This window comes from Tribolium madens, unplaced genomic scaffold (genome assembly GCF_015345945.1).
Source record: "Tribolium madens isolate multiple individuals breed KSU strain unplaced genomic scaffold, Tmad_KSU_1.1 Scaffold_91;HRSCAF=231;Tcas5.2_LG7, whole genome shotgun sequence".
NCBI lineage: Eukaryota > Metazoa > Arthropoda > Insecta > Coleoptera > Tenebrionidae > Tribolium > Tribolium madens.
The window spans coordinates 19,544,113-19,559,008 of NW_025401063.1; the positions used below are offsets into that span (position 1 = coordinate 19,544,113).

At 31.3% G+C, this 14,896-nt stretch overlaps 2 protein-coding genes and 2 non-coding genes across 5 annotated transcripts in view; 1 reads left to right on the forward strand and 3 right to left on the reverse strand.

Moving 5' to 3' along the window:
• The window catches only part of LOC123010835 (glutamate decarboxylase), a 29,503-nt gene that overhangs the window by 12,709 nt on the left and 1,898 nt on the right, over nt 1–14,896 (reverse strand). The window contains exon 2 of the mRNA XM_044407983.1: nt 6,846–7,082. Within this exon, the coding sequence (XP_044263918.1) occupies nt 6,846–7,082 (237 nt within the window). The remainder of the gene's footprint in view (nt 1–6,845; nt 7,083–14,896) is intronic.
• The window catches only part of LOC123010837, a 29,803-nt gene continuing 17,353 nt past the window's right edge, over nt 2,447–14,896 (forward strand). The window contains exon 1 of one of the 2 annotated variants that reach the window (XM_044407986.1): nt 2,447–2,750. In XM_044407986.1, the coding sequence (XP_044263921.1) occupies nt 2,713–2,750 (38 nt within the window). In that variant the 5' untranslated portion in view covers nt 2,447–2,712. Of the gene's footprint in view, nt 2,751–13,609; nt 13,742–14,896 lie in introns of those variants that run through there. The other variant, XM_044407988.1, reaches the window with a different exon arrangement.
• Trnah-gug lies at nt 8,005–8,076 on the reverse strand. Its single transcript has one exon. It is a non-coding gene; the product is annotated as a tRNA-His (tRNA).
• Trnah-gug lies at nt 10,482–10,553 on the reverse strand. Its single transcript has one exon. It is a non-coding gene; the product is annotated as a tRNA-His (tRNA).

The window sequence follows — 14,896 nt, forward strand, 5'->3', positions numbered from 1 at the left end:
CTCTATTTGTTTCTGTTGGAAAAATATTTTTTCTGCTACAGGCTATTAGAAGAGGAAACAAGGAAGCTGAATTCTAAATTGTACCTAAGTCTGTTTAATGTTATTTGTGGCTTTTATTGACAAAATTTCTGTACTTTTACTAAATAATTATAAAAAAAAAATACAAGAACATCAGTATCATTAAGAAAACATTAAAAAAATGTCAAATGTCAAAATTTTTGGGCAGATAGAATTTTTTAAACATGTTCCGAATATCTTACATGACATTTTTCTCTGGGGCTCGAGACTTATATAACTTGGAAATTATTATGAATTTTTAAAAACAAAATCTTTATTCGAACAGACAAAGATTCGGTATTACAATGTTACATCTTCTAATAATTACGTCAATTTATATACAAATTTTATGTACTTTTACTGATAACAGTGATAACTAATTATTTGAATTTATATTTATGTTCCTTTGAACTCTAACATAACTCGAGTTCTATAAGACATTCTAAATGTAGTAGGTCTAGAAATATTTTGAAACAGAGTCAAGTACTTTTATTGCTCTCACAGCGGGACGTAAATAATACCCTTACCATAAATATGTCGAAATTCAACACCGCAGGTCAAAATTTTGCACTTCATTGTATTGAGAAGAGAATTGTTTATGATATTTTTATGAGGAGTAAGCTTGGTAGCAGGCCATTTGTAGTTTACCAGAAGGTGATAACTAATGACACTTATAAATTGATTAACTCTGTTTCCAAATATTTCTAGATCTATACTATACATAGAACCTGAATATACCGGATGGGGCATCCGTTACGCCCAAAAAGAAAATCCCCTCTTCTAATTAATTAAAATTGTTGAATTTTTTCACACTTACCTGGGCATTAGTAAGGTACATTCTCTAATTTTTTGGTAATTTTTCATTCACAAAGTCAAAAAAAATAAAAAGTAGTTTTCTCCCAAAAGATTTAATTCTAATTTTTATACTGACCTACGCAGATTCACTTCCTACAATTGTTTAGAAAATTAGAAAAAAAATACCAATTAGATTTTGAATTAAACGCAATTTTCCATCTTAACTTTGAAAATCATTTTTATTTATGACCTGCTACTTATGCCATCGTAAATTTAGGTGACAATAGGGAACTGCAATACGCGCTATTAGTGTGACGTCAGCAAGGTACGTGACTGTACCTTTGAAGCTAAACAAATAAAAGTTTATTTCTTGAATCCTGGACGTGTAGGGAGATTGTTTCTAAGGAAATAGTTGCTATGAAAAATGTGTGTCGTTTCGTAATGGTTTTAACAATTGTAATCAACATTTCTGTAATTTAATCTGTTCTAACCTCACTTTCTGTGTACGTCAAAAATATGTTTACAGCATTGCCAGAATGTTGCAAACGACAGGAGTGGATAGGTCGTACCAAAACAAAATACAATAAAATATATTAACATTCACATAATGTGTATTTGGCTGAGAATATAAATTATTATTTGTTTACAAGTAAATATAAATATCTAGTAAAAAAATCTAGTATCAATTTGGTACTCTAGTATCACAACTGGCAACACTGTATGTTTAGCTGCAGTACAGTCGCGTCTGTGACGTCAGGTCTAATAGCTCGTATTGGGGTAAGATTCCAAGGTTTACAACAAAAAGACCTTTTAAAGCGGTCGGCTACCAGTAAATGATTCTTTTGTTGGCAAATTATTCCATTTTGTCATAAATCACGGGTCTGGTTTGTGTTTAAATAAAAAAAGCGATTATTTGGCTAACCAAGTCAAAATTTGAAATTGTGATATCAAAGTTTGATGCGCTGACAGGTACAGATTCATTTAGTGTAAAAACTTTATCGGTAAATTAACAGAAAGAATTCATAAAACACACAAAACTGTTACGGACTTATTTATTATCCAAAAAAAATAGAAAAATTCTCAAATTATACCCTATGAATGATTAGTTAGGTATATGAAATATCGACAGTTTTAATTAATTTGAAGTCGCGATTTATCAAGTGCGCGTAACCGATGCCCCACCCGGTAGAAGTAAACAGAAAAACATCGAGTTCCTTTCTTCATCCTGCGAGTAACACAAATTTATAACAATTTACCTAACGAATAAGAATAAATGATAAATAAATAAAAAACTAGGAGTACTCTAAAACTTTGGTTTGATCAGCTAGGTATGGATTTCTAAATATTAAAAGTAAAAAACGTATGTTGGAGATATGTCTGTACCCTCCGCTTTCTGTTGCGTGTTATTTTCCGAGCCGATGGACATGATTCCAGTCGCATTCAGACAGAGATTAGTGCAGTAAGAGTCCGACTCCTGCCACTCAACCTTCCCTTTTCTTTTTAAGGATAATTCCTTAATTATCGTAATAAAAGCTTTATTTTTATTGTGACTTGCTGTAAATTGTTTTAATTAATTTCAGAAAGATGGGATAAAGATGTCATACGGGCGATGGTGGTGATAAGAACAACAAAAGCTGTTTTAACAAAAGTAAAGCGACCTTCATATACGTGTCAAAAGCATCTGTTTGCTTTGCTCTATCTTGACATTGCTGATGTGTGTAGTGTATGGAATTGAATGAAGATGGGCTTTAGGGCAATAGTTGTGACAGACGAGGGACGTCTGCAATCCGCAGCTTACAAGGCTTAACGTGATATCCGTTTTCCACCATCAACCTGGGACCTAATTCATGTCTTTTTTTTATGGATGCGGACGTTTATCGTTGGATGCAGATTTGGGGGTGAGATTGGAAAAAAACGATGCGCCATAATTATCTGAGATAATTCGAGGGGTTACTTGCGAAAAAATTTACACCAAATTTCTACCTGTTTTTGTTTTTGTTTTTTGAATCTGTTGCAACTAACACGATCTTAACCTATTTTAAGTAGTAAAACACAATAGATTAAATTCTCAGCTTTTTTTATGTTTAAAATTACTTAATTTTTCTATTTTTTGATATTGTTTAAACTTTTTGATAATTTTTGAAAGGCTGTATCTCAGTGAAAAATGGTCGTCTTTAGATAAAAAAAATAGTATATTATAATAATAGTTTATAAGCAAGCCTTTAAAACACGCACGACGGGTTTAAGAGCACGACGCGTCAGCGGAGTGCTTTTAACGTCGTAAGTGTTTTAAAGGCGCTTATAAACGAGTGTTATACGCTATTTTTTATTATACCTGCCCATTTACAATCTTATATGAGCATTGCAAAAGTGTGAATTTACACAATAAAATTATCAAAGGTTGTTTGTGAATAGTTTTCGTAGAGACGGTTACTAGTTTACATTGTTAAGCACATTTTTTCACGTTGTAATTGGTCCAGACATTTCACTATTTCTTGTTACCTAGACAACTTTAAAATTTCAGCGTGCTATAAAGGCTAAATTACGCACGCTGCAGCGTGTTTTAATTTAGGATTATGATGCAGGTATAATAAAAAAATATTTTGACGCTTCAAGCTCGTTGTGAGATCTTTTAACAAAAAATACTCTGTTCTACGATCATCACGCAATCCTAAGAAATAGGACAACAAAAAATTATAATTTTATTTATTTTTAGTCTATGGACTTGAGGATTTTTTTTAGTTAAATCAATGCATGTGCCGGATAACCTGTTTATCCAGCTTTAATATGGTTTTTATATTCTTTTTATGTTAAATTGTCGCTGAGATATCTAACTTTTAATGAAAAAGTATCCTTTTGTCTTTGATCATCGATATCTCATGTCTCAGCAACCAATATGGCCACACAGAGAATGTAAGGATAGTTTCAAAAACTGGAATAAACATCCAACAAGATTCTTTTACGATTTTTTGAAAAAAAAATTCTCTCTCAACATTGATTTGAAAAACAACAAAAAGTAACTTTTTTCGTTTATTTAGTAAATCTACCGCGTATCCACAAATATTGATGAGAAGATCAATGTTTAATGTACATTTTTAAATCAAAACGTTTCTCGGGCCGATTGATCAAAGTTTTACAAAAGTAAAAAGTTACAGTAAGCTTTATCAAAATAAAAAAAATTAAATTTGTTTTCACTTTTTTTTTAATCTACAATCTAGATTCGACCATTTTTCACTGAAATATTCAAAAATTATCAAAAAACTTAGGAAATATTTTCGTTCTATTAATTTCTTGGACAACTGTATATGATTCGAAAACAATCGGCGTACCTTAAAGCGGTTTGCGAAGTCGGATTCCCTAGACGTTTTGAGGCACTTTTGTTAATTTTCAGATATTATGTCAATAACCTTTAAAATAACTCAATATGTCGTAAACTACTCGTCGTAAAGCATTTTAACTAGTCGCCTTATGTTCGACTCGTGATTTTGAACATAAAAAATTCTTTTTGTAACATATCCGCGCAGTAGCGTTTTAACCCAATTTGGCGCCCAAAGCCCTAAGAAAATTTCGGTCGTTCCCCGCATTATTTTTTTTTTCTGTTTCACTAACACTTTTTTACATATTAGTGTTTGACATAGCATTCTCTTCTTTTCCGTTTTTTATTAATTTTGTTAATGGTAATGGTGAGTATCAAATTGATTATAAAATTGTTACTTAATAAACGCGTATTGTTTATTTATAGAAATTAGTTAATAATACATAATTAAAAAATAGAAAAAAAACGGGGGATGATTTACAATTTAAACAATAACTGCTGATTTCCTCCGTGGTGATAGCTGGAAAGGAGCTCAAAAATCCGAATTCTTATTCTTCATTAATCTCTAAATACGACTCTGTCCTCTTGGAAAGCTCTTTTCCGTTGGATTCAACGTCTCGGTCTCATCTAATTGCTTCAATCTCTTCTTCCTTTTTCTACTAACATAGTGGTAACTTGCATTATCACACAATTTGAGTGCTTGCAGGATCAATATTCACAGCCTGAAGTTTTTGGTTCACTTGCTCATTGAACCTGTTTACTATACTCTAGTATTATCTTCCACAAACAGGTTATAATTGCTTTCTAAGTCAAAATTCGAGAAACCCTTGTGATTTTGTGGGATTGTGAGCGAACATTGTTCTAAGAAAAAATAATGACCGTGAATTTATTTTGCTCCGACAAATACGGTTTTATTATTTTTTTTTAAAGAAAAAAAATCTTTCTCAAAATTTTGCGCCTCTTGAAACCTTTGCGCCCCAAGCGCGCGGTCTTCATAGGTTTCTGCTATAATACGCCACAGTATTCCCGATCTATTATTACACAGAGTGAATCAATTGTGGTGTATTTACACTTACCACTTAATACTGAGTTTGTGTTAAATAATAAATTGAATTTTCAACGGGTGTTCAAACAAAAAATTAGACAAATCAATCATGAAGGTAGGTATACCTTTTTAAAGCAATACAATTACCACAAAAAAATTCTTTCTAAATTTTTCTATACCAATTTTTAGTTGTACATAATGGTAATATATGATTTGTTCTGAGAAGATTTTAATTATACAAAAATCAAATTAATTATTATTAGGACTGAGTTTTGAAACTGTTTTTTATTATTTTCTGACAAATTACTCATTTTGCACATAGCAGGTTTTTCAGAATTAACGTCATTTTATGTGAATGGCCCTGTACATACCCATTATACGTATGTATATACACTTTTATTGTTACATACATAGATTGTTACAAATTTAACCAGGTGATAGAATATTCAATTTTAAGATAAAAGTTTACTATAAACATATATCGAAAAATTTTGCATCTTTTAATATATTTTTTCCAATATTTCAGAAACCATCTTGGATAAAATTACAAAATTTGGTACAACTGATAACCTTTATACACCCAAATGAATTCAAAGATAAAATGTCGAAATTTTTACCCAGGGGCGTCCGAAACTGGGGGGTTTAGGGTAAAAAGTATGCTAACTATTTTGGCGGTTGGTTTTTGCCACTTTCAGCCACAAAATTCTAAATTAGATAGTTTTTCACAAAAAAGAGGTCTTTTGCGTTTTTTCGATAAAACTTACCGTTTTTGAGTAAAATCAGTTTACAATTTATCTTACAGACCATAAAAAGGATAAAAATTAAAAATTAAATTTGTATCACCGTTTAAGAAACCCGTGATTAAAAATTTCGACAATTAATCTTTAAATTCATTCAGGTGTTTAAAAATAATCAGCTGTACCAACTCTTGTAATTTAATCTATTTTGCAATAGTGGGAAAACCCTATTACAAACGCATTTCTTTCAGGGGGTGTAGCTCGCTTACGTAACATTTTTTGATACATGTTCATAGGATACTTTTGTCTTAAAATTGAATATTCTATCACCTGTTTAAGTTTGTAACAATAAAAACGGAACACCCTGTATACATATATTATTATTTTTTAGGGATTTACATAAAAATTTGATCCAACAAGCTTTAATGCAAAAAACGTCATTTAGTTTGTATAGGTATTTCCTTTGTTTTCATGGCTTAGCAAGTTTCTCTTTGTCAGAAACGGTTAATAAACAATGTGAATATAGCAGATGCGTTCGGAAAGTTAAAAAATAAGTTATCAGTGCTGATTTGTGTGGGGTAGGTATGTACTCGTATATCGTCCCCTTCGAAAATTAATTCATATTCACACCACAATCTGCTCTGGGGTAGATAACGAATTATCATTGAATTACAAGTTTCTAAGAGCAAACAAAGATTTCATCAAACATCGACTGCGTGGTATCGAGTATCCTCAGAGGCACGCGTCCTGCCTTCTGCAGCTCATTGTCCTTTGATTACACTCCTCGCGCCTCAAAACGACCCTGATTGGATTCAATTTAGAACCCTCGTGTTACTCCACCGCGACATTTCCTCTCGATAAAGACGCAAATTTATTGCTACACACACATACTAACCTGTTTTGACCTGATACTTGAGAGTAGTAGCGCAGTCGTGGATGAGCTGCTGTAATGATACCCCCTTATTAGGAATCGAGAGGTCCAGTAATGCTTGCATTTCTGCTGGATGGTGGAAATCCAAGATTTTTTCATTGCGGTCATTGGTCGCTCGCACAAAATCCAGGAGAATTTCGATGAGTTTTTGGAGGAATTCATTTGTGACGGTGCCGTTTTGAGTTTTGTAGGGTAGGATGTCTGCAAAACAAGAAATAATTCATATAATAAAACAATAATAATCATAACAATAATGAGTAAAAGTAGTAAAAAAACTACAATTTATTTACTTCTTCTTGGATCCTCTTGGTATGGAAACGATGAAGAAAAACACGATTAAACACAAAGTGGTCATCTTCAGGTGAGAATAAAAGTTTTATTTTCACCTGAGGATGACTACTTTGTGGTTGAAACGCGTTGTGTTTGAAATAAAAGTTTGGTGTGGCGGGTTTAATCGTGTTTTTGTTTACAATTTATTTAACAATGATCTCTAGAATGAACAATACAAGATTTTTAGTTATCTAATAATGATCTCTTAACCTGTTTGAATTTGGAGAATGACACAAAAAAGTCATAACAATGTTTAAAAAGACTACACATATTATAGTATAGTGTACAAAGAAAATATTATTATTATTGCAGTAGAAATAAAGAAAAAACGATGCGTCTACAAGTTTATACGTGGCACTGCAAACTTGATGTAAGACAGGTCACTTTACTTTATCTTGTTGTGCAAGAGATTATACAAAAGCAAAATAAAACATTTTTGTAGGCAAAGATATTTTAAAAACTTTCTCTCATGCACTGTTTCAATTGACATCATAGTGTATTTACCATAAAAAGGCGACCAAATAACAACTTCATATTTAGTACGCAATCTTACAAGTGCAAAGAATAATGTTTTTAAACATTTTATGAAAAAAAATTAAAAACAAGATCTAATATAATAAAATCAAGATTTTTTAATCAAGATATCATTTTAATAATTTGAATAATTTGTAGTTCAAAGGACAATGCGGAAATTTTTGTTCTGAGAACGAAATAAAAGACAATCATTAATATAATAATAATATTAGAAATAACTAAAGTAAAAAAAAGTCTTCACCGTGACAATGTTACACATTGCCGTGACCAGGATTCAAACCTGGGTTACTACGGCCACAACGTAGGGTCCTAACCACTAGACGATCACGGCTATCGAAGACGTTATTTGCGTTTAAACTCATGTTTATAGGACACGTAATACAATATTATTTAAAACTTATTATTTATAACATTTTTTACTTATATTTTTATGTTGTCACAAACTTTTTTTTTGTATCTAGTACATTATGTTTAATTTAATATTTTAAAAAATAATAAAAATTTACAAGTAACATAGGAAAATAAAAAATAAAATAATCAATACAGGGCTGTCCCACCTAAGCCTTTCGGACCTAATATTTCCATTATTTGCTAGCGGATTCTGACTAAATGTAAAATGTAGAGTATTTAGTAGGTAAAGATTAATATCGCATTACTAAAACAATCTTATAGTCTTTAAAATGTGATTTTAACATGCCCTTTAAAAATTGTAAATTAGTTAAAATTTATATCAAATTCTTAATGACTAATAAAAAATGCCATAAGCAAAAATTTGTCCTTGAAAAACCTCCTGCTTACAAGAAAAAAGAATAAAATTGTGCTAAAAGTGAAAATGCAAAAACATGGGCCGCTATAAAAAAGTGAGCGATATTGCTGAATTTTGGTCACGCATATCTGTCAAAAAGTTAAAAAATTAATGTAGGAATTGTTCTAAAGATGTTCTAACTTAATTTACCAAAGGTTTTCAGGGTTGTACAAATATGGTACTTGGAGACGTTAAACTATTGTTTTAGAGTTAACTTTGATAAAATTCTTTAAAAAATTAGAACAAAATTTTAACAACATAATCGCCGTATTTCTGCTGATTCAGACGAGTGATTTAGTTTTTTTTTGTGTGGAGGTTTATTTTTTAGTGCTTAAGCGCTAACTACATATAGTCGTTTCGCTTAATTTTAAATTGAGAAAATACCGTGCAACCAAAAAAAAAATAAATTAGAGTAGGCGGTGATTTTAAAGTCCTTCAGATGGCAATCCTGACTTTTGACATCAAATGTCAGCGGAAACTTTGACAAGTTTGAGTTTTATTCCTTTTGAGTGAAATAATGTTCACTTTAGAGCAGAAAATTTTGTTGCTGTACAAGAGGAAAACGGTGGATGGTCATTTTTACTTTCAGTTTGTGTGGAAAATTTCCAGCCCAGATTCCTAGCCAATGTGTTGCCAACTGTAGAGTTTAATCGACGCCTACTCTAATTTATTTTTTATTTGATCGCACGGTATGTGTTAAATTTATTTTTTTAAATCTTGAAATAATTTTATTATAACTAATTGAATCTCCACCTCCTAAATTACCTACATTTTAAATTTCATAAAAATCCGTTGGTAAATAATAGAGATATTAGACCCGAAAGTTTTATGTGGAATACCCTGTACAGGGTGTTTAATAAAAACACAAAAAAAAACGTAAAATGGCAAGATACCAGAAACTTTAAAGAAATGTTTAAAAAATTCTAGCTGTCAAAAATTATTGCCATTTATTTTTTCACATTTGACTTTGTTTTTAGGTCTATTGTTACCGATGATCTTGTATAAATATATTTTTTCATAATTATTATATACATAAAAAAAATTTAGCATTTCTTTCATGTTCCTGATGGTATCTTATTTTACTTGGCATTTTTTTGTGTTTTTATAAAACAGCCTTTAAATAATATAAATAATTTTTTTTATAAAATTTTTCTTAACAATTTTGCGAATAATACTTCAAGTTTAAAAAAACTTGAACACAATGATTAAAATTTTGTTGTCAATTTAAAATCAAAGTAAATACAAATCGTGCATTCTTATTGAATTGTTTGAAAAGCTAAACATTTTGTGAAAAATTCATAATTTTCTCTTCTTATCTAAAAAGTTTTTGACACTCAATTTTATTTTAAACACCGTTCAAATAGGTGTAGTTTTCTACAAGCGTTTTATAATCACAAACTTTTCTTTCAGTGAATTGTTCAAGTAATTTTCTACATTTTATTATACTAAAACTTTGAATTAAATTTACTTAACGTTATAAGTATATTAACATTCAGTTTATAAGTAGAGAGTTAAAAATTTAATTCAAAATTAAAACGAGCTATTTATTTCTTTGAATTTATTTTTACTACACTAAATTTTACAAGACATTATCTGTGTAACGTATGACGACGTTTTATCTGAAAATCTCCACCCCAAGTCATCAACGTCTATTCCAGATAGCAAGTCCCCATCACACCACACTATAAAAATAACTCATCTCGTAGAAAGAATAAATTCGTTTTTATTATCTCATCTAAAATGCACCAGAGAAGCCTTTGGTGTTATTTTTGCTTTAATGATATTTTTCGGACGTAACTCAACGTTGATTGGCGCCATCTGCGCCCGATGGGTGGAGAAATCCTTTTAAAATCAATACTTGTGGCATTCCAGCCCTCTGTTACATAACGTTACATTTCAACAATACCATTCTGACGTAAAAAAATCGCCTTTGCCGTGACCAGGATTCGAACCTGGGTTACTACGGCCACAACGTAGGGTCCTAACCACTAGACGATCACGGCTGCTCAAGACGATATCTTGCTGCTTGTGAGCAAAGAAAAAGTGCAATTCTTTGGTTTCTGCTCCAGTTACATTCTAATGTGGCGTGAAGTTTGCACATTAGTAGACCCGCAGGCCACGTATTGGTTTTTCTATCGTAGAAAGTTTTCAATTTAACCAACTGAGACATCCAATTTCCATTTTTCTTTCGAACAAGATCCCTTTTGTCGCACAGTTGATTTCTCTTGATGCTATACATCCGAAATCAGTTCTCTACTTGTCTGAATAATTGCAGGAAAGCTACCACAATTTTTCAAGTGTAATCCCACTTCCCCGGTTTATTTAGTGAGGAATTATCGGTCTTAGCTGTGTCTCTTGTGGTAACACGAAAATACACTCTTGAGATTCGGTCCCTTTATCAACATTTCTTAGTTATTTTTTAAATAAAATGTCGAGAAATTGTTGTGTGTGCAAGCATTGAAAACGGGCCTATGGGACTTTTAATTAAAGCTAACTTCCCTTCATGGTTAGCATTCCTGCTGCAGATGGGGACGCATGTCACAGGCGACTCGTCACAATCCAACCCCTTTAAAAACCCGTCACAAGTTCCAAATTTTAACTTAATAAAAATTTTAATCAATGATCGATTACATCTCTTTCTTGTTTTTATTTAAAAAAATGAGTTGATTTGCTTAAAGGTTGTTAAATTTGGTAGCAAATACATTTAGTGCCTCTGAGAGACACCCCTGGCCTCCTGTTGAATTTTCGCAATATTCCTCCCCACAGCAGCGCCTCTTCTTCGAACAGATGTTGCCGGATTCGATCCCCAGTCAGTCAGGCTTGATCTAAAAGGACGGGAATGTCGGGAATTGAAAATTATTCACTGTCTTGATAGTAATTGAAATACCGCTTGTCTGTTTGCTTATTGTAATTTTGATTTATGTCCAGTGATTTCAGAACTGTTTGGAATATATCTCGCTTTTGTGAATCGGAATTTATAAAAAATGGTTGGGGTTTAGACGAAAGCCCTAGAGTATCCTTAAAACTCCCCGAAGACGCCTTTGCGGTGGATTTAGTCTTTTACAGCCCCTCTTAATAGCCCATCAGTCAAATGCCTCGATCCGGGACTTAATCTCTGTACTGTTGTATTGATAAATTAACTGTCAATAGACGATAACACGTTATATTTTCGGTTATCATTCTTGTATGAATATCAATTGTAACAAGCAATATTCTTAATTAAATGCATATAAATATGTTGAAGTTGTTTATGTGTATTGGAAAACAAATTGCATGCTCTTAATTAATTAAGAATTCTGTTCATTATTGTTATTATGGTAATCATAACAATAACTGTTAAAACTCATGATTTATAAACATTTTTGTAACAACTGTTTTTTTTAATACAGGATTTCCCAAATAAAGTTTTACAAAGTTAAGTTAATTTACTTTTTTCTATAAAATAATATTTTTTGTGTAAACTAACCTAAAATAAGCCGTAAAGAAGTACTTTTCCGGACTCATATGTCATTGATCGTCTGTAAAGTGTCCGTAAAACACGATTTAAAGAATTGCAATTTTATAAAAAATGCACTAAAGTTGTTTTTTCCACTCATGGTTATTCTTTTCAATACAGAGTGATTCTTAAATAGACCGACAAAATTTTATCCTTGGTAGTATCAAATGAGAACATGCTGGAGAAAATATTTAAAAAATTCTTTGTTTAAACGTTCTTCAAATAAAATTTATTAAAGTTATTTTCGAAGTAAAGCGTACGCCACTGATGTGTCAGCACAGGTAGTGGTAACCATTCATATACGCCGTAAGTGGCACGGATCAAGGGGGTTTTGCTCCTAAAAGGTATAAACATAAAAAGGGTAAAGTTTGTCTTCATTTATCCTTAGGAAGATGTGATAAAATTTTGTCGGTCTATTTAAGAATATTGGTGATAAAAAATCAATTTTAGTGGCATGTTACGCAAACAACTATTATTGAAAATATTTTTTTCTGAATGCAATAGTATAGGGTATGCATGTCTTATCTTAAGTTACAACAAAAAAAAAACAAAATTTTGAGGCTTGTGGAGGTGTATGATGAAGACCATTTTTTGATAAGTTGCCAGTAAAAAAGCAGAACCCAAAAAAGTTAATTTTTTAAAAAATGGAGTTAAAGCAGTCATATTTTTTATAGCGTTTTTGCCTTCCAACAATTTTTTTTTTCTGAAAACTAATTTACATTTGCATTAATTCTTATTTTATCTTTTTTGAATGTTTATTTAATGATACTGGTGATCTTGTATATGTTTTTTTCTAGTTATTTAGTAAAGGTACAAAAATTTTGACAATAAAATCCACAAGTAACATTAAATAGAGCTACAATTTATGATACAGCTTCCTTGTTTCGTCTTCTAATAACCTGTAGCAAAAAAACTTGGAACATTATTTTTCCAACAGGAATAAATAGTCAAAGTGCAAAATTTAAACTGTAATAACTTCAAAATTTTTATAGAGAGAATTTTTTTAACATTTTTTTCGTGTTTCTGGTATCTTTACTTACATGGTATTTTTCTCTGGGGCGCGAGTTCTGGCGCACCCTGTATAAATAAACCAGTTGAAAAGTTTTTACAACAAACTTAAATTAATATTCAAAATCAACTCAAGTTTAGTTTAATTTCCGTGTCGACTTAAAATCTCATAATGCCTTTAACTCGTTAGATTTCTGTAGCTCGTCCAACGCTAACGAGTTTTGAACTTATCAAAATCGCACCATTATAGAGATAAGTTCCAAATCCTACAGCAGTCGTGCAAACATTTTCGTTGCATCGCGTGAATTAAAAATCTGTAGGAATAAAGACCTTTCTAGATCATTTCCAGTTCGCCGATTCTATTCTCTGGAACGTCATCAGGGTAGAATTTCTATCAAAAGCAGAGAAAGTCATTAGGGCTTTTGTTTAGTTCTGGAGCTGCAACACCTTGCTTGCAATCATCCGAAATCCTATTGCTTGATGGACACCAAAACCAAAATCGCATAATCCTATCTGAATCAGTTTAAATAAAGAGGAACAGGGGCATGCGAGCACAGGTGCAATCAGACCGCACTTTATCCTTTAATTGATGTTTAAACCGTCTAATTAATCATTTATGCACCCTGAAAGCGACACACGACAAGGGACCCAACGCGGGATACGACGATCGACAATATGTTCATAGGGGTAAGCGACTGTTTGCAAATAGGGGCGCTAACACCAAATATATACACTGGGGAGCTGTGATAAGCAAGAATTCATTTAAATTTGTTTACGTTTGCCACTTGTTTTAATGCAATTTTTAAATTCTAATCACCTAAGACCACGAATGCGAGTTTTACAACCACGAGAAAAGCTCAAATTTTATGCTGTAATTGTGTTCTGATGGCAGACTATAAACTACTTTGTTTTATACCTTTTTATTAAGTAAAATTTGATTTTAGATAGCTAACATCTTCCACTCGCGGTTTACTCTTATCAGCTATATTAAAGTGCAAAATTTAATGCGTTTTGTATATTAAAAAGCACAAGGTAGTTTCTAACAAGGTGGAACAAAATTTGTTTAGTAAAGTTTACTACACAAAATAATTAAAAATTAGACATTTAATTTATAGAAATTTGATAAAAATAAAATAATTCTTTGTTTCTCATTATTATACAGGCTGTTCCAGTTAAACCCCATTTTAAAAGTTTGGGAAGTTCTAACAATGATATTTATCTAAAATTTTGTTTAAAGCCATAATCGATTAGGTTCTGCTCAATGAAAATATTTTCAAGATGGCGGCATTTCCTGTTACACTGGAAGTGGATATCAACTTCACTTTCTCAAGTGGTTTTGAGAGAGTTTTTATTAGCCTTCCCTATACCTAAGTTTAACTGTTTTAAAATTTAGATCTTTTTAAATTTTTTTGAATTTGAATCTTCCTGTTCAAAAATCGATCTCTACTTTTTTTTATTTTTGTTGAAACCGTATTTGGATATACGAGAGAAAAAGGTTAGATCTTTCCTTTGGTGTATTCATAATTGCAAAAATAATTAACAAACTGCCAAAACGTAAAGTTACGTTTAGGAAATTTCAAATACCCTTAACTTATATTTCTCAATAAAACACCCCAATTTTTTTCTTCATGAATGGAGGAGAACTAAGTTATGCTTCGATCTGTATTAAGATTCCCTATACCTATGTCTGATAGTATTCAAGTTATAGTAACTTTTTTTGCTATTGTGAGAAATTCATTAGCCATAGCTACTTTAGCATAGTTTGGCATTGAAATAAGACAAAAATAGAATATAAAAGTTATTCCAATTTAGATTAAATAAATCTAATTTGTATTTACAAAA